Source organism: Drosophila busckii, chromosome 2L, assembly GCF_011750605.1.
Source record: "Drosophila busckii strain San Diego stock center, stock number 13000-0081.31 chromosome 2L, ASM1175060v1, whole genome shotgun sequence".
NCBI lineage: Eukaryota > Metazoa > Arthropoda > Insecta > Diptera > Drosophilidae > Drosophila > Drosophila busckii.
In genome coordinates, this window is record NC_046604.1 from 1212225 (window position 1) to 1232939 (window position 20715).

At 39.9% G+C, this 20715-nt stretch overlaps 1 protein-coding gene across 1 annotated transcript; it reads left to right on the top strand.

Moving 5' to 3' along the window:
* Positions 1–6181: 6181 nt before the first annotated feature.
* LOC108595590 (importin-5-like) lies at positions 6182–8148 on the top strand. Its single transcript, XM_033293807.1, has 3 exons — positions 6182–6422; positions 6521–6906; positions 6997–8148. Exons 1-3 carry the CDS (start codon positions 6182–6184, stop codon positions 8146–8148), a joined length of 1779 nt encoding a protein of 592 aa, XP_033149698.1.
* The last annotated feature ends 12567 nt before the right edge of the window (positions 8149–20715 follow it).

The window sequence follows — 20715 nt, forward strand, 5'->3', positions numbered from 1 at the left end:
CCCGTCGTAAAGTTTTACGCCGTAAAATCAAAAAATAATATAAACAGCAAACAGCAAACGAAAAAAAAAAGGAAAACAAGAAATTGTGTTAAAAAAAAACAGTAGCAGCAAGTGAAATGTAAAAATTTATAAACCGTAGAAATTTTCTATATTCTATGTATGTATGTGTGTGTGTGTGTATATATAAATAAGCGCTGTGGCAGGTGGCAAGCATTTGCATTACATTTTAGTGACGTTGTTGCCTTTACAAAATGGCATTTGCGGCGCGCCAGCAAAATGGCGGAGGCGTCAACGGAAGTTGCTTTTCGCAACACACACATAGACCCACACACACACACTCACACACGGACATATGCGGCGCAAATAAATTGCAAGTTATTCGAGCAAATGTTGCAGTACCTCAGACCGCAGTGAAGACGCTGCAGTTGCAGCTGTAAACTACTTGCCACAGACGTGTGCGCTGTGCCTCACCCACACAAGCAGCCAGCAGCATGTGCAGCAGTCCTGTGGCATAGCACTGCTAAATTTATGGCAACATTTATGTGTCGTGTCGCGTGCGCGGTAAATACCGGAAATGCCGGAAAGAAGTGCATAATAAATGACGTTATTAACCCACATGCACATACGACCCCACCACGCCCAACCACAGCGCACCACAATGCAACCACCCACTCAAGTCAGGCTGCCACAGCTCCCACCTAAGTTTCGGCTGGCGCTGTGACAGCTATTAGGTATTCACGTGTCCAACTGCTGCCAAAAATACAACAGTTTGCATGTACTGCTGTCATTATGATGCCAGAATAGAGTTAGAGTTCGAATGAGCCCACACACAGTTGCGACTATATAACTGTCGAACTGGCGGCGGACTTTGTATATAAAGTTCGCTTTAACACCTTTTCGTTGCATGCAATCAATATTAGTTAGAAATATAAATGATAGTCTAAATTTTATTATGAGAACTGAGCCTGAAAATTATGCAAAGGCAAATTACATTGCAAATATTATTGAAAGGGGAAAGAGTTAGAATGGGAATACAGTTAGAAAAATGTATCTGTCAAATTGGCGAACTGTGTTTATAAAGTTCTCTATAAGACCTTTTAGTTGGTATATCATATATTCGCATGCGATCAATATTAGTTAGAAATATAAATGATGGTTTCAATTTTATTATGAAAATTGGGCAGTAATTTGTATTTTAAATATTATTGCAAGGGGAATGGAGTTAGCGTGAGCATACAGTTGGGAATATGTAGCTGTCAAACTGGCGGACTTTGTATATAAAGTTCACTTTAACAGCTTTCTGTTGTTTGAATGCGATCAATATTAGATATAAATTCAAATGATAATTTAATGTTTGTAATGAAAACTGAGCAATAATTTTGTATTAAATATTCATAGCAAAATTATGAGGTAATTCTAACTATTGTAGGATGTGGATGATAGTGAGTTTGCTGTAGGCCACATTAGCAGTAGCTTAGCAGTTGCTACGGCTTAACAGAAGCAGTGAGACAAGTGAAGTAAGTAAGGAGTTAAACACAAGAAGTTGAGTAAGAGACTCGCGAAATACATGTAGATCCTTTAAGTTCAAAGTATTACATATATAACTGAAGGATAACTTGCTTCATTATTTTTACTTCAATAAGATAAACAAATACTAATTATTTTATTTCTTTTAGCCAACACACAAAAATTATTACCAAAAAATGCTTTTAATAAATTAGTATAAATATTTAAAAAGTTAAAATCAACATTTATTCCAATGAAGTCAAAATTTCTCTTAGCTATATCGTATATTGTTTAATTGGAATTTATAATATTAACAAGGTAACAATTGTGGCTTCTAACTTTAGTTGCTGATACAATGTATCAAAATTATTGTTATCACTCAAGTATTCATTTTCGCTACCAATATATTTTTTTTATATTCGGATGCGCTTAAAATTTAGCAGTTTGCATTTTAATAAACTGAAATGTAAACTGTCTGCTTTGCCTATTTTATTTATTTAGATTTAAGTGCAAATTTAGACTCACTATCAATCAATATTGCTGCTTATGAACGTAGCTGTAATTTCGATGAAACTTATAGTTGTGTTTTGAACTATTTATTTTCGCTGCTAACTTTGGCTTAATGCTGCTACTTCCAACTACAAATTTACCCTCATATATATATTTGAACGGAACTTTACAAGTGCTTTTACTTTTAAGCATTTTTCAACTATCGATCTGTGTTGTTGTATTTGTAAAATTTGAGCTGACAGTGCATGTTGCTATATTACCCATATTTAAATCGGGCAAACGACCCCGCCAGGCATTTGGCAACTTTGACTGCAAGAAGAAAACTTAACTACAGCTAGAGCTGCGTTTAATAAAAAGAAAAGAACAAAATAAAAAGAAAAGCAACTGAAATCAACTTTAGCTAACTCCACTTGGGCGCGAAGCTCTCAGTGCTGGCTGCAGCAGCAGCAGCGGCAGCAGCAGCAGCTCCTTGCTCTATATGCTTTTGAGTATTTTTGGTTGCCTGCAGCGCCGTCAGCTTTAATTAAATTTGTTTTTATTTTCAACTTCCGCTTATGGTGTGTGTGTGTGCCAGGCTGCCTCCTTTCACTTTTCATTATGGCTTCGCCTAGTGCTTACAGCATTCTTGTGGGCTTTGGCGCTAGCAATTTTCCTCAAGTGCCGCATAATGAGCGCCACGCGGCGTATGATTAATATTTTGCTTGCCTACACTTTTCTCATTTTCTGTGTGGGCGTTGGCGGGCGTGTGCTTAATTCTTGCTGCATTATGATTACATATTGCAAATTATAGCAACGCACACAGACTTTAAAACACAAATCACGTCGCAGTTCAACACGCCACATATGCATACGTATGTCCTGGCTGGCTGTATCCTGCGTCTGCGTTGGCGCCGCTGCTGCCGCCGGCGGAACAGCCATCGGTCTTATTTACATTTGGCCGAAATTTGAGCACAGCTGCCAAATACATTTCAATATTTACATTATAGCGCCGCTTGCTCGATTCGATATCCATTTGTATGTGTGTGTGTTGTCCTTGCGCGCTCGCATCCTGTCTGCGTGTAAAATGTGCAAATTACCTAAAAAGAACCGCAGACGAGCACAACGAGACCACAAAACAAATTTAAATAGACATATTTTTCTCTTTTCCCCCCCCACTCTCTCTCTCTCTCTCTCTCTCTCTCTACATTTTTTAGCGGACAGCTCGTTTGCTTTCGCCCTCTCTCATCCCACATTTCTTTTTATGGCATTCTTTTTGGTTTGAGCTCAACCGAAATTTACAATATCTAACATAAACTGTTGGCCGCTGCTGCAAATGGGTGCGAGTGCCCCACCCAGTGCCCGCTGCAGTGAGCCGCTGGTTTATTTGTGTTTTTAGCGCTAAAACAAATTGAGGCTCTACATGATTGTCCCTATAAATTTGCACACAGTCTGCATGCGCTATATAAAGTGGGGCATATCAGATTTCAGCCGAGGTGGAAACAAATTGAAAGAGAGACGAGACTAAAACTTAGAGTATCACATAACAATTAATTTCCTAGAAATACTTCCTATTTATTTTTGTAGCTCAACAAGAAATTTCTTTTAAGTAAATATCGTTAGCGTATTGAGCACTTTTAGTCTGCGTTTCAATTGTTATTAATTTGGTTTTATTGTTGGCAATAAAAGCAGCAAGCTTGAACTTTGTAAAAACGACAGTTTAGCTCTCTCCCTCTCTCTTTCTCTCTCTCTATCTGTGTAGTTATTGTTTGGTTGTTTAAGAGCAATTCAGCCATGTTTAGATATTGATAACAACCATGCAGTCCCAGCTCTCAACCCATGCCGTAGCAGCTTTTAGCAATTGCAATAAATATATCGCTTATTTTATTTTTTTAATTTAAGTTCATATCTAAGCTCTGGTGAATTGTTTTGCGTTCTAAATGAAATAAACATTGACCGTACAAATTGTGAAATATGCTCAGTCAACAGTGAAAGCACAGCAAGCAGATCCAATTTGACAATGTATGCCAAAAAATAATTGCATGACTGCGTTGACCAAATAAATCTTACATCTCACAACTTATACTAACCAAATTTTGCTTTGCACATTTAACACACATGACACACACACACACACGCAAACACACATACAATGAAATTAACTCTAAAGTGGACTTGTAATGCATATCGCACTGAAAGATATTTTGATTTTGTATGTATAATTTCTTAGAGTCGTAGCGCCTGCTGCTCTATTGCTGTACTCCAAACTAAACTTTCGTTTAATTGAAATGATTATTGCTCTAGTGATCGTATCGATGGCCTCCAAAAAACAAAGTTGCACTTGATTATGTGTCGCGATTTTGCTAACTTTTAATTTTCTGCTTCATTTTTGCCAATAATTCGAAAATCTTAGACTTCCCCAAGTTGTGAAATGCAGTTTTCATGTCTCAATGCATCTAGATCCGCGAATGAGTTTTGAATATCGAACCTGTTATCGCTTATCAACAGTGCGATAAGAGTCAAGCAACAAATATTTTGTTTTGCTCAATTTATTCATGATATATATCGGTCTCAAATAATTTTTGATATCATATGACTCTTATACTCATTTTAATTGTGTCATTCCACCAATATATGACGTATAAATGCAATATGTGATTCGTTTTTTTGTATAGCTGAGTTAGTCTTTGTCAAAGTCTGAATATTTAACAAAAGTCCTCTTCAGCCATTGTTTTGTTTGCCGATGAGATATTTCAAAAACAATTTTTTACTGACCGAACACGAATACAGCTAATATTTTATTTAGCTATCTCATTAGGGTAAATTAAGCCTAAAATTTAACTTCTTCAATTCCGATTTTTTTTTTTTCTGAGATTATTGCCTCTCAATATTTGATAAGTGTTATTAATGAAAATGATAGATTCGGGCATCATCTTTAGGGTCAAAAATTTAAATTTAAATTTAATATTTTTCAATCCACTTTTTGCCACAAATTACGAATTCGTAGAACTTTCCATGTTTGAATTTGCAGTTTTATTCTCATGCATCTCACGAGTCTAACAAGGCATGAAACTCTGAAATCGGACGCCATTTCGCTGAATTGCAGGCTTTCAAAACGTGATATTACACTGAAAGTTGTCTTGCTTATTCACGCGTTTGTTTATAACTTCGATAAATATATGCTTGTACTCAATTTAATTGCATTTTCAACACTTACATTAAGATGGTATAAAGCAGTTGAATCCGATGGCTTTTTAGCTGAGTAATAGTCTCTCAAAGTTTGAGCAACGCAACCGTTTGATTTTGATGTAACAATCATTTGCTATTGATGTAATTCTTTTTGTTTCTACAGTTGCAAGTGGCGTTCGCTTATTAGCCAATAAGTGTGCATTGCAATCTTATTAGAAGGCAAGACATTTAGAGAGAGGACATTGCCTTAGTGCGCGTAGAAGCGCGAGCAAAGGACTCGTCAGAGTGCAACTAAGTGGATCTAAAATGTGAGCAGTCTAATCTCCTTGGAGAAGATTGAGAGTGGAGTAAACCAACTCTGTTTGTTTCTGCGTTATTCACTGCTATCTGTAACTTAGAGAATACACAACGCTGAAAAACAATTTCCTCTCTCTAGCAATAAGAACACATTGAGTTTTCTGTTTCATTCTTTTTATTCGACAGTTAATAGTATAAATACAATAAATATATAAAATAAAATATAAATATAATAAATAATATAAATACAATATTGATGTACGTTGGCAATAAAAAATATTGTATAATATATATTGCATATATTATATGCATTTAATACATTTTTGTTGTTGTTGCTGAATTCAAGTGAATTTCGCTCCGTTACGTTATTGATGTTTGATATTTGATTTGATATTGTTTACTTTTTGTTCCATTGCTTGCCAATGTTAAATACGATTTATATTTATATATATATATATATATATATATATATATATATATATATATATAGCAATGTAAATGGCTTATTTTATATTTTTTACTTTTATGTTTTGAGCTGATGCCAAATGTTTAGCACAGCAATCGTTGCTTCAAAAGTTACGCTCAAGGAAACATTTCCAAAGCATTTCTTTATACACAACAACTCGACTCGTAGACTACACAGCACCAAGACATTTAAACTTAAACTGAAGCGCTCAGAATATTCTTAAATATATTTATGGCCATGGCTGCAACACAAGATAATATTGAATTTGAAAAGCTGCTAAACGCTTTGAGCTCACAGGACGCTGCAGTACGCAAAGAGGCTGAGCTGGGATTTAGAAAGCTGCCGCTGCAGGAGAAGGTGCAACATTTGCTGTGCAACATTTTCGATGATGAGCAAACTGCCGACATGCGTGAGTTCAACGCCTTGCTGCTGAGTCGCTGCTTTGTGAGCTCGACGGCTGCAGTGCGTCGCCAGATTAGTGAAGCTGAGCTTGAATATACGAGAGGCGCGCATTTTCCGCCGTCGTCTGCAGTTTCTGAGCAGCAATGTTGAGCTGAGCCGCCGCAAGCTGGTCAGCTGCAGTGGATGCCAGTGAGGCCGTCTCGCGCATAGCGCTGGCTGTGGATCGCGATAGTTTGATGGGCGACGGCAGCACTGGGGAGCAGATAATGCAGCGTGTGATGCAGACGCACGACGATGAGCAGACGGAGTATGTGTTGGATTTGCTGGCGCATATTGCCATGATTTGCGGCAAGCAGTTCGAGCAGTTTTTGCCGCTGGTCATGGGCCCAGTGCTGGACAAATCGCAGCATGCGCTGCTGAGCGGCTGCGATGAGCTGGAGGAGGCAGCTTGCGAGATGCTGCTCTATTGCTTTGGCGAGCTGAAGCAGCACTATCCACAGCAAGTGGAGCACGCCATGCAGCTGCTGCTGCCGGCGTTGAAGTTTTACTTCCACGACTATGTGCGCTCAGCAGCAGCAGAAGCTATGACGCAGCTGCTCGAGTGTGGCAAGCAGCAAGGCGCAGAGAGCTTGCAACGCATGTGGCTGCAGCTGGGACCGAAGCTTATTAACGCTATAAGCGTTGATCCTGCCAGGGATGTGCAGTCCGAGCTGCTGCATACGCTGAGCCAATGCCTGGCGCTGCTGCCGCCGCGCAGTTTGGATGAGCAGACGCTGCAGCAGCTGCTGGCGATAGTGCAGCGCTTTCTGCTGGCGCACTGGCAGCCCAAGCTGCAGCTGTGTCTAACTGATGCGCAGTACTCCTCTGAAGATGAGTGCTCCATGCGCGGCACCGATTCGATATCTTCGCTTGAGCTGGGCGACGAAATGAACGATGCACTGGATGCGGAGCTGCAGGCAGCCAATGAGGAGCAAGTGGACTTTGATATTATGCCCAAGCTCATAGGCATACTGCATGCTCTGTTTGGACTCTATAAGGAGCAGTTTCTGCCACATTTTCAGCAGCTGGCGCCACAGCTGCTCAAGCTGCTGGAGCCAGCGCGTCCGTATCCGCTGCGCTGCTGGGGCCTAAGCATATTCAACGACCTCATTGAGCATTGCGGCACTGCCTGCGGCAAGTATAGCGAGATTTTGGTTGCTGCGCTGCTGCAGAATATGCAGGAGCATGAGCCAGAGACCAGCAAGCAAGCCATATGCGGCTGCGCGCTGCTCGCTCAGCACGGCGGCAATCAGTTTGCCTCGGCCTTTGTGCTGTTCGTGCCACAGCTCATGGCCATTGTCATGCAGCCGGATGCGCAGAACGAGGCCAATTTGCATATCACAGAGCCGGCCATAGCTGCCTTCACTCAAATACTCAAGCACAACAACAAGGATCTGGGCAATCTGGATGAGCTTATAGCCGCCTGGTTCTCCTGGCTGCCCATCTCCAAGGACGCCAAGTGTGCGCAAATTGCCTACGACTATATGTGTGAACTATTCCAGGCTCAGCATCCACAAATCCTGGGCGAACACAACTTCAATTTCCCCTACATAGTCACGCTTATAGCTTATGCCTTTCAATTGCAGCTTATACTGCCGCATAGTCCCAGTGGGCGTCGCATGTTGCAAGTGGTGCAGCAAATCGAGTCTGACGCGCAGGCTGTGCAACGCATTAGCCTGTCCCAGAAGCAGCAGGAGGCGCTGCAATTGGCCAAGCAGCAGTTGCAAGTCGATGGAGTTGCCAATAGCTTGAAGAAAATTTAAATTTTGCTCATTTGTTTGCCCGCATTGAACTAAACATTAAACAACATTCATAAAATCCATGTTTCAGTTGATGATTTCATTTAAAGAGATTGACGTAGCTGCCTGTAAAGTAGAAAAATAATATAGTAAAATTATCTTATATAAAAGATGCATTAGCATCTTAAATTAAAATTTTTAGTGCACTGCATCTGAAGCAATTTTATAAAGAAATTAAAGCTTTGCATAATTTTGTAATTGATCAAACAGTTTTGCAAACTCTAATTATCATTAATTAATCATTAGCAATTTATTTTTATTATTACTATGGCGTATACATAATATAGAATTATTTATACGTTGGCTTTTAATTGAAATGTTTCCCATTGTCAATTTGAACAATACAAACTGCAGGATTGAAAACTTGTCTGCGACACGCAATGGGTTTGTCAATGGTTCGTTAAACAAATCTGGTTTGTGTGCTCCCTATAAATTTCCATAGACAAACCTCAAGCACTTAGCTTTGACAGCAAATCGAAACTTTTGCCTTCCATTAAAGCACAGAGAGAAAACAACAAACTTTTGCCAACACACTAAGTGGCGTCTCTCAATTTGCATTGAGTCTTTTGACCAGTTTTGCAATGAGAATTTACATAAATTCAAATATATATATATGGCTCCCCTGGCTATAACTATAACTGAGCAGGGGGGGTCATCATAAATTCATGCACTCTCAGTTGCTGTTGCTGCTGCTGCTGCTGCTGCAGCCTGCAGTGACCAAAATTACAATTATGACAACCGCAAAAAGGTTTTGCTGCTGGCAGCCCAAAACCATAAAAAAAACAAAGCCATGAAGCAAGCCTGGTCTGGTCAGCAAGGCAGAAGTCGTGTATAAAATGTTTAACACGATTAAATGTGCTGCACTGCGCACAATATGCCACACTGCAGCAGTGTGGGGGGATGGGGGCTGTGAAAAATGTTTAATATTTAACAACTAGATGAACTTACCAAACTGCCAGAGACTGAGTGAGAGTGCGAGAGAAGCAGCGAAGCGTGACCCAGTTGAATGCCAAGCGAACATTCCAAGCCAAAAGCTCAGTAGCTTGTGAATTTTCCTACTTGCAACATGCCATCATAACTTGCCAGCTTGTGCGGGGGCTGGGGGGGGCAAGTTGCAAGTGTAGCAGCGATAGTGACAATTAAGCATTGCTCGTCGCCCTTGCCTCAATGTCTTCACTGTCAATGTGTAATTCGAAACGTGCAACCGCAAAATCCAATTCCCAGACAACCGCCGTTGTAGTCTAAAATTTTTTCTACCTACGTACAGCATGAAGCTCTACAGTCTCTGCAGTCTGTCAGTTAGTCAGCCAGTCAGTCAGTCAGTCAGTCATTATGGCTTGGCTGGCAGGGCGTGGTTGCGCTTGTTGAGCTTTGTTTTTGCTGCTTGTTTTTTCTAGTTACTGCACTTCATTGATTTGTCGAGTTGCTTACAAGTGCGTTTAGACAATCAATTAATCGTCTGCAGTCGCTGCTGCTGCTGCTTCGACTGAGCTGAGTGCAGCTTAGCTGTTGTAGTGTTCAATTTGATTTATGATATCGTATTGCAGTTAGCACATATTTCAAATACCTTTTGCTTAAGCTGCTGCCTGCGTTGTCTGTATATAGTTCATTATCTTGTAAATTGACTGAAGCCCTAGCAGTGTGTAAACAAGTTTGTTTCGTTTCGAATTTTGAGCAGCTGAAATTTAAGCTTTTAAGCGATTGCACTTGTGCAACTTCAGCTTGTAGCTTAGCGCATTTTAATCATAATTAAAATTTATACTTCATGCACATAGCTCATCATAGTCTGCAATGAATTGCGCACTAATATGAGTTGTATATAAAATGTAATTTTTATTACTTCATCTCGCTAAAGGCAACACAAAAGGCAAATTGCACCTGCCTGGCCATTAAGCAGCAACAACAACATGCCAACTAAAATAAAAAAAAACGCAAGTGCTGTTTGCAGTGCAAATTTTTATGTTGTTTGGCCATGCAACTGGTGGCAGCAGCGGGACTGCCATTTGCCACTTGCCACCAGCCAAAGTTGGCTGCAACTTGGGACGCATAAAAGTTCACAACGTTAAATTTCACAGCGTCAGCGGTTTTTGCCACTCGCATGTGTATTGGTAAGCAGCACGTGTATGTGTATGTGTGTGTGTGTGTGTGTGTGTGTGTTGGTGCCATTGAAACCGCAGAAGCCATTTTGCATTTTGTAGCGCATTTTAGTTGAGCGCACAAGGTGAGAGCGGCGAGCTGAGGCTGCTGCCATTGTATGGCCATTGCCAAAGTCATTGTTGTTGGCCATATTTACCTTTTAGCCGCTCAGTGCAAGCGAGACAGAGCGTAAGAGTCGCTCGCTTTTTATCACCGACTGCAGACACAGACACAAAACTTTTTTCGTCTATTTTATTTCATGTGTTTTTCTTTTTATTTCATTTTTGTGTAGCAGACGTAAGTAAAAAAAACTTTTGCACAATTCACTTAACTTTTTGGTAGCAGCGCAAGTTGCGCTGCAGGACATGCTTGTCCTGCGGCTTGCCTTACACATTTATTGCGCCAACACAATAGATCATGTTCTCCAACTAGAAAATATGCATAAAGTTCAGCCAGAATTTATGAAAATGTAAAATTATTTTCAGCTCCACTTGCAGTTGCAGTTGCAGTTGCCGTTGCTTGTACTTAGCATTTACTGTACTGCACTTAAGTCATTTGTCAGCGCCGCTTATGCAGCTATTAATGTCAAATGAATATTCTTTTGTTTGCTCTTGGATTTTGTTTTAAGCTTTTTTGGCAATTGTGACAAATCATGCGCTTCATTTGCTTAATGCCTCGACCTCGAACCGACTGACTGGCAATTAAAACAAATTTTCGAACATAAAGCTGCCTCATATTTTTACTTCATTAGACAGCGCACAATTTGGGGAAAAAAAAATGATTATTAATGTGAGCGGCAGAGCGAGCGAAGATAAATAAAAAACAGTTGCTGCCCCCGCGAGCAGCGCATTATTTCAATTAAACTCATCAGCGAGCTGCCTGCGCTGCAATTAACCAAAAACGCTGGCGACTCCGCAGGCACTTGACTGCAGGGAAGGGGTGGGGGCGACGGGCTGCGTCTGTGGCATAAATATGATATGATGTGTGGTCGTTATTATAATGCAGGCGGCACTTTGCTAAGTGCAGTTGCAAGTCGTTCGTAGCGCAGCATTGAACCCGCCGCAAAGTTTCGTTCACCATTTTAAGTGAGGGGGCTACTAACCAGGGATGGGACTACTGCTGGCTCTTTAGTTATCACAATTTATGTTAGTCATCAGCTGCAAGAGCAAACTCGCTTTAGTTGCTTGCGCCTTACTAAATCAAATGAACTCTGACACAAGTCAGAGACTTGCCACACACATGAATGCGATATAGCTAGATATGCATGCATTTATTTCGTACTGTCTGTTCATGGGATAAGTGTTTGCTAAGCTGAACCGGAACTTGCAAGTTCCGCCGCAAAAGATTAGCAGCCAACAAAATATTTCAAATAGCCAAGCCAACAACCGGCTAAAGTTGAGGGTGGGGCGCTAAAAAATATATTTGGCTAGATAAAATAAAATAGATGTTGAGCTACAGTTAAAACTAGGCATAATATTTAAAATATATAGTTTTATTTTTTGATTTAAATTAAATAATTTAAAGCTAAGAATGAGCTTTCAATTTCTATTTAAAAGCAATGGTACAGGTAAAGGAAATGTTACAGTTTGAATTATGAATTTATCTATTAAAAAGTTACAGAATAAAAAATATGAAAGCTCAAAACTCTTACATAAAATTCCTGCTCAACACTTGACGTAGGATTGAAGTAAATAAATGAAAATTTTAAAAATTAATGTTAGCTGAGTCTTGGAATATTTCTAAAAATAAATAAAACTATTGGCTCATATAATAAAATTATTTTTGCTTAATATTTAACATTAGCCTTTATTTAATTTGCTTCTTAGTGAGCGTTCACTGTGCCGCACTAGCGACAATATAGTCAACAATTACGAATATGAATTTTTGACTGCCCAACGCGCCACATGCCGCACGTTGCCGTTGAGCCGCTTCTATTGCTGCCTGCCCCCGTGCTGGGCGGGATGCTCGGGCAACTGGTCATCGTGCAGCTGATGTCATTGTTAAAGCCTTGGCCATGTGCTTTTAATTTTTTTTTTTTGCTGCTGCTAGGGAAACTGCCACTGCGACTTCCGTTTCCGTGCAGTTTCCGCATTTTATTTCAGCTTTTTACATATAAATTTATTTTTGCTTGCATGCACAACAGCTGCAGCAGTTGAGTTTGAAGAGCGAGTGTCCACTGTACTGTCAATTGACTGCAAAATTTACACAGACATGTGTCAGTTTGCCACCACTGTGGGACAGCACTGTAGCCGGCAGCACTTTGCCCATTGCCATTTGGCATTTTCGGGCGTGTGAAGCTAAAATTTATGGCAAGTATTTCTGGGTTTCTGGGTGGTGCCACAGCATAATATGTGGCACATAGGCAAGCCTAGTCTAGAGGTTTGGCATGCACATCCGCTAGGTCGTTCAACTGGTTGACTTCCGGTTTGAGTTTTTTTTCGGCTACGCCATTTTGTTGCCGGCACAAGTTTTTAAACAATAAATTTTATAATTAAATTGGCAAACACACGCACACGCGCGCGCACACACTCAGAGCAGCACAAATTAATTGAAACGTTGTGTAAATAAATATTTAATCTTTATTATGCAATAAATTTAAATACATTTATGCTGCTGCTGCTGCCGCTGCTGCTGCTTTGCACTGGTGACAAATGGGGCCAGGACAACGTGGCTTACTGCACTTTTATTTATATTTGCATTAAATAATTAATAATTACATCAAATTTTATGTAATTGCTTATTATGGTGAACTTTTGTGAGCAATAAATTACAGCAGGCACTGTTTGGCTTAAAATAAAGAGCTCAGCGTCATTTTAATATAAATTTTATTCACTTTGATCGCTGAGCGAGGAGCTGCTTGACAGCCTTAACTCACTTCAGACTCACTTACTTTGCTTCGAATTTCTTCTGTTTAATATGCAGCTTGGTGTGTTGCAAGTGCGTCAAAGGCAACTGCCACTTTGCTTGCTGCCGCAGCAGCTGCTGCAGTTGTTGCAACAAAAACTTATCAGCGCGCCCAAGCCCAACACTAAGTCGAGTAATCCTTTGCCTGGCTACCAAGCAAGCCAAGCACTTGACATAATTTTCAAGTGTGCGCGCTGAGCTTAATGCGTTATGTTAATTAGTTTTTTGTATTTGGCAGTCAGGCAGGCGTCACTACGCTCGTTGGCTGGTTGCAAGTGCCAGCGCGGCAAAAACTCGTTAATGGGTCAATAGCTTTTGATAAGCAAAAGCTTCACACACAATACACAAATGCAAAATCAAAGCCAAAAACCAAAAGTGTTGGCTCTCCAACAACTCCGCTCGCTTCTAGCCAAGGGACTGCTTTTGCATAATTCATGGCGTGCCAGCAAAAAAGTTTCCATTGTTGCTGCCACTGCCACTGCTAGTGCTGCTGCTGTTGCTAGGCCCGAAAAGTCATTTCAGTGGAAATTTGATTTCACGCGAGCCCGCAGTCAATAGCTGGGCTTGTTGGCAATAACAATGAAAACACAACCAGCAGACGACGACGACGACGAGGACACAGACTGAGGCACACAGTCTGCTGTGGCACATAAAAACGTATTAGGCGTATTATCTCTGGGTTGGGCGCAGACGCCAGCTAGACGAGGATGATGACAACACATTCAAATCCATATCCAGACGCTGGGGCCAGCAGCTGAGTAGCAACTGTTTTGACTCTGGCCAGCAACAAACAAAAAAGGGGCAAGTAGTGCAGCAGTTTGGCAGCTCAATAGCAAAGCGAATTTATTACTAATAAATTTACGTTGAATAAATTCTAACTGAGCGGTTTTGATTTCACTTGTCATAGCTGCTGCATTATTAATTTGAATATTTAAACCAATTATTATGTTTATTTTTAAGCAGCAGCTTTAAACACTTTAAAACTTGCGCAGCTTAAAATTTTTTAGCACAGAGCTTGACTATTTGCTAACTTTTGCCCACTGTGCAGCTTGCTTAGCTAATGAAACTTCAGATTTTCGGCTTTTTGTTGTGCTATCTGTGTGTGTGAGCATGTTGCTGGTATTGTTTATGGAAATGAGTGAAGCCAGCAGCAACACTGCAGTGCAACAATATTGTCAGCAGCAATGGATACTGGCGCTCGGTTGAAGGCAACAGTGCGTATGAGTGTCATCAGTAGTAGCGTTGATTGGGTTTAGCTGCAATAAGCAGACAGCTGTTAAAGTTGTACTGCATTGATCAATTCAATGCTTGAAATTTAATTGCCTGACCCCACATCCAACTCCCATGCTAATGCTCTAATTGATGGCTTCATATAATACATGTGGCTATCGATAGCGCCGCATCCTGTGCGCGTTTTAGGGCAGGAGAGCGCAACAACAAATCCTAGAGTAAATCTAATTAGCGACAGATTAAATCGGATTAAATTTCATTTAACACATGAATCAAAAACAGGCCAAGAGACACAGCTGCCAAGCGCAGGACTCCACACACACTCACACACACACGCACAGTCGAGCGTACAGTGGGCAGCACGTTGCTCTTTTTTTTCGCTTTTGCTTTGTGCCCCGCAGCGTTAATTTTTCTTCCTCTTTTTGCTGTTTTTGTTGCTGCTGCTGCCAAAAACCTGCACTTCAAGTGCCAGGACCTCCGCTTTAAACACCAGTCATACGCACACACACACACACACATAAAATAAATGAAATATGCATGGCAAATTGAATTTACTTTATGCGGCGCCCAATCCCCAATCGCTTGTTCATTTGTTCGAATGGTGCGCGGCAATTTGATTTATGCGCATTTGCAGCAATTTGTTGAGTAAATAGCAAAGAAAGCAGCAATTTAATTACTTTTATGCCAAGTCTTTTGCTTGTGCTTCTCCTACTCGCGCGCCAATTAGATTGCCAAGAAAAAATATAAAAATTTTCTGCTTGCTGCAATTTTGTCCACAGCAAGTGGAGCAAACTAATTGCTAACAAAGTGTCAACAGTTGTGGGCGACATGAGAGAGCTTGGAAGATGGCCAGTCACTGGCTAGCTAATTGCCAAACGCTTATGATTAAGTTAAACACAATTAGATGCAGTTGCTCTTTGCCACAGCTAGTGATAGAAAGAGAGCAAGAGAGAGACAACAAAGCTGCAAAAATAATATCAGTGCGCAATTAAATGAAGTTTAGAGTAAAAGTAGAACGATAAGATAAGATTTCAAGCAAGAGCAATAAATTGAATTATGCTGCAACAGTTGCAACTAAATAGCTAAGTAGTGAGTATAATAAAATAAAATAATATAAAATGCATAATAAAAATGCATTATGACAAGCGTGCTGAAATGTCTTTAATTTGCTAGCTAAATACATAACAAATAATATATATAATAACTTTCAATTGCTTGCATTCGATTTTAATTTGAATGCTTAGTTAACTTAGCTAGCTTTAAGCTTTTAGTTTTAATTTAAAATTTTTTTATATTTACTAAATACAGTTTTAATAACTTATTAGGAATTTTTGTTTAGCTGTTTCGGTTTTAGTTTGAACTTTAGCTACCAAATCAAATTGAAACATTGTTGTTCCTATCTAAAAAATGAATCAGCAAACAAACCAGCAAACCGATTTTAGCATTATCTCTCTATAGCTTTAGTCTGACCGAGCTGACTCACCTTTTGATGCAACTAAAGCCGCAACTTAAACACACGTTACTTAGCCAACCCCCCTCCCCGCCCAGTTGCTGGCCAGCTGCTGTACATTTGAAGCTACCTGCAGTCGAGCTTTTGTTTGTGTGTGTGTGTGTGTGTCTGTAATCCTTTGCCTTAGACTCTTATGCATATGCAACTATGCACAAAATGCATAGACAAATGCTTAGGGGGCGTGGTGGGCACGGCCTATGGCTATTGTCCTGTGCTCGAGTTCAGCAGCTTCAATTTGCCACAACAAAAAAGAAAAACGCACACTCACACACAGATGCATTGGCAACATTTTAATGAATGTTGCATCAAGCGCTGCAGCTGCCTCGCACCGTAAGACAAACAATGAAATGGGCGCCCCTACATTCAGCTCAAGGGGGGGAGGAGCGAGCGCTGGCAAAACGCTCGGCAAACATTGGCCATTGAGGATAAAAGTAAGTAAAAAGGATGTGGCGAAAGGCATGAGCGGCAAGTGGCAAGTGGCAGTGTCTGATGTGCAGCAGCTTCTCTGGCTCTGGCTTAGCATCCTTGAGGGCGCAACACGGCGCTGTGTGTGTGTGGCACAGGCTGGCATTTTTGCATGCGCCGCATGGTTGCATTTTTTGGGGCTTACCAGGGTCGAGCATCGGGGTGGGGGTGGGGAAGCTGCTCCTCGTTATAGTTGTAGTTGCAGTCGAAGTACTGTGAGCTGTCGGAGTCGGAGACGACGGCATGATAAACGTGCTGCCAATAAATTACACTGCGTCAAGCAGCAGCAGCAGCAGCAGCAGCAACAGCAACTAGCTGCTGGCTAGGATCAACTGCCAGGGTGGGGGTGGGGGCGTGGTCTCTCGTATACGTTGCACATTTTTGCTGCCGTGCCATTTAAAATTTAGTACAATTTTCTTCTTTGGGTTTTCACGTGCGCGCCTCGCTCATACGGTAAACAATTTGAATGCTTATGTAGGCAGGACACGTAGTTGCAACCGGGGCTACGAGCAGAGCGCTCAGGATTCAGCCAGCAATGCACTCACTACCTCCAATACACAAGAGCAGCAGCAGCAGCATTAAAAAAAAAACTTTTTTTGCTGCTGCAAGACTCTTGCAGGCAAATGCAAACATAGTCAACCCAAACAAGCAACCAGCCAGCCACACACCCCACTCCACACTTCAGCGCTCTAAGTCCATCCAAAAAATACTAGTGGGTGCTGCTCGCTGCTCCTTCATTGAGCTCGGCACGCATTGCATTGTGTAATATGCTCTGCGATTTATGTTAGCCTCCACTGCTGTGCATGTGTGTGTGTGTGCAAATACGTGAAAGGCGTGACATCTGCATGTAACTGGCATATTGAACAGCCAGTTAGATAGAAAGAGAGAGAGAGAGAGCGAGCTGCACATAAATTGAAATGCGACGCATCGAAAAAGCCACCACTGAAGTCTTATTTAGCGCAAGTGTTTTGTTTGACTTGCAAGTCGTAACTTAGCACAAAAATATGCATGTTTAAAAAAAAACTTTTTATCTGCTCAGCAGTCGCAAAAAACTATTTGCCTTCGTGAGCTGCTTACATGAAGTGGCAACAAAATCAAAGCCACTTGGCCATAAGTAGCGCGAGGGCTCAAATTGAAATGTGAAGTGAGCTGACTTGCAGTTTTGCTACAGCCTAAGTACACAATTTAATTTATCAATTTAATGCTTATCAATAAGTGCTTTAGCTCTTAATTGGCTTTCGATTTGATATGGCCTGGGGTTTTCTAACAATAACTGACCTAGGGCAATTTTTATGTATCAGTTTTTTAAAGCAAATTGCTTGCAATATGTAAAATTGTTATCGTTTGTACATAAAGCTTTAAAGGCAAGTTAAGATTGCTTATCACGTAATTGTATAAGTAACTTATCAGTTTATGAATGAATGGCTTTTGTTTATACTGCGAGGTTTCCCAACTATAACTGACCTGTGCTACATTTTGTTTAAAGCTTTTAAGCCAATTGATATGCAATTAATAATTTGCTAACATAATAAGTCAGCAGCTGTACACATGTATATTAATACTATAATATATAATAGTTTGCAATATTTATTTGTAGTGCCAAAAGCATAACAAATATAAACAAATTGCTATCTAAGTAACTTATCAATTTAAAGCTGCGCCATTTTTTATAGCTTGGTGTGTTTCCAACTTTAACTAACCTATGACAACTTTTATATATCAATTTTTTTAAAGCAAAATGTGCGCTATAAACAAATAATGAATCATAACAAATCGCTGGCTGTGCTCATAAAGTTTTATAACGCTGTCGCTTTAGATTGCTTATCACCAGCAACAGTTAAGTTTAAGTTAGACTATATTTTAGTGTAAAACAACTGTCAACAGCACGCTCTAACTTTATTAGCTCTATAATAAAGCAGTTAGTTTAGCTTTTGGCGAGCAATGCTCACCACCCACTTGGCGCTTGCTGCTTATCAAATGTCAATTGAATTTTGGGTGACCACAAAATAATATAAAATAAGTGCCACTCTCTCGTTTTACAATGCGCGTTGGCTACAGTTTTATGGCTTAATATAATTTTTATGTACACACACACACACACACACATACACATTGCCATTGACATCAATGGCACCTGGCAGTCTGGCAGCTACAACGAAAAAAGGCAAGAGGGCTGAATTTTTTTTTCGGTAGCCCGTTGAAGTAAACGCCTCTTGTACCTGTTTATGGGCGTGCTATAAAACGATTTTATGCGGTTCCGCCCAGCAGCAGCAGCAGCAGCAACTTTAATGCTAATCGTCATCGCCAGGCTCATAAAGGCACATAAACTGCCTTGGCCACGCCCATGCACAACAGTGAGCGCTGTAAGTACTTTCATTCAACATTTCTTATGATTAGCAATGCTTTCGCTTTGCGCTTTTTGCTTGAGGGCAACTCATTTCAATAAAAAGCAATTGGCTTGTAAGCGTTTTTTGATAAGCGCTGCTTATCAAATTTCATTTGCTATAAAAGGAATTTTAGTTTGCAAATGGCAAATGTAGCTGGAGCTGCACGAATCAAATACCAAAGCACGCAAATATTTGAAATTTATACTTAATTATAAACACACAGACACAGGCATGCAAAATATTAAACTGGCTGCAATAATATTTGCATAGTTTGAATTTATTAGCATGCAAGTAACTGCATAAGAAGCTATGCTCATAATTGCATTAATGCAATCGCTGAGAAGTGGAAGACAATAAATTCTGTGCTTAGTTCATTAGGTTAAGTTGCAGCTACTACAGGAAATTAGTTGCAAGTGTGGGGCTGAGGTGTATTCATGTTCATTAATTAGTTCCAAGCGTAATAATAATAATAATAATAACGATAATACATATTGCAGCTAATACATGGCGTATACGTAATCTTGTTAATGTTCATTACTGCTAACTAACACTAGCGCATATAAATTCATAGTTGCTTGGGCTATTTCTAAGCTACAGATAAATCCAATTCATAAAATTGACAGCAGCTAAATATTAATATTTATGCATATGCTTTCATGTGTGCATGTGTGTGCGTGTGTGTGTGTAGATTAAGTTCAATTTATGTTGCTGCCTTAATGCGAGCTGCAAATAATTCAGCAAGCCCACACACAAAGCAAAAGCAAAAGCAAAGCCAGAGAGTCAACAAGAATATGTCAAGCACTTAATGCTGAATGATGAACATTGATAATATTTACAGTTGATTTGCCAAGAAGCTAAAAGTTAATTATAGCTCTGCTAATCACACTAAATATATTAAATAGCCATTTGTATTATATTTAAAGTGCATTGTAAATGAGCTAAGTTAAATAAATAAATATGTTATATGGTCTTAACATTTAATTTAATATTTTAGTAATATCTCCTAGCTTCAGCTAATTTATAAATAAATTTTGTGTTATTTTTTTAGTTATAGTTTCTTATATATTTTATTTTATTGTACTTTAAAAAATGTAGCAATGTTTTTCTCAATTCGAGCAGCTTAATTAACAAGCTACGAAATATATGAACTAAATTAAATGAATAATTATGTGAAGAGAAAATATTTAATAATTTTTAAATAAATGTTATGTGTATTATTTGTAATTATGTATTTAATTTTAATTTTTACACCTAATTAATAAGCTACGAAATATATATGAAGCTTATTAAATTAATGCCTATACTTGGATTTTTATTATACATACACTTTGACATTTTTGTAAAAAATGGAAAAAGGCGTATTGATGTAATTGCTCAAAGTAGTACTGTAACAGGAGAAGGAGGCGTGGCAGATCCCATAAAGTTATTATATTTCTTGATCAAGCGCGACGAGCTGGAGTCGATATAGCCCCATGTCGTCTGTCCGTCCGTCCGGCCGTCTGTATGATGCGTGTTCCTCAGCAACTATAAGAGCGCTAGAGCAACCAAATTTGGTATTGAGGTGCTCCCTATATCCACGACACTACGCTTTTATTTTATTTTTTTTTTATGTCCTCCCCCCTCCCCCGGCCCCCCCCCCCCCCGGGGGGAAAAAAAAAAAAAAAACCCAATAAAAATAATCAGGCAGTACAATAATCTTTAAAAATCTGAAATAAATCACAAAATTGCTGCGACGCTCTGGTCAAAGTGGACGATCGGATAAATAACTTAGGAATTCTTCACATTTCAATTTTCATATAGAAAGCGGGTGCACGTGCTGACGGCGCCATACAAACGTCGCTGCAGACGCTACAGCGAAAACGAGCAGTGACGCGTAGCTGTTTTGTGTGTATGTTGTTT

Coding starts and splice junctions, on each gene's coding strand:
- LOC108595590 (XM_033293807.1), top strand. CDS start 6,182: ATGGCTGCAACACAAGATAATATTGAATTTGAAAAGCTGCTAAACGCT. Junction 6,423..6,520: donor TGCAGTGCGTCGCCAGATTA/GTGAAGCTGAGC, acceptor CAAGCTGGTCAG/CTGCAGTGGATGCCAGTGAG. Junction 6,907..6,996: donor AGTTTTACTTCCACGACTAT/GTGCGCTCAGCA, acceptor ATGTGGCTGCAG/CTGGGACCGAAGCTTATTAA.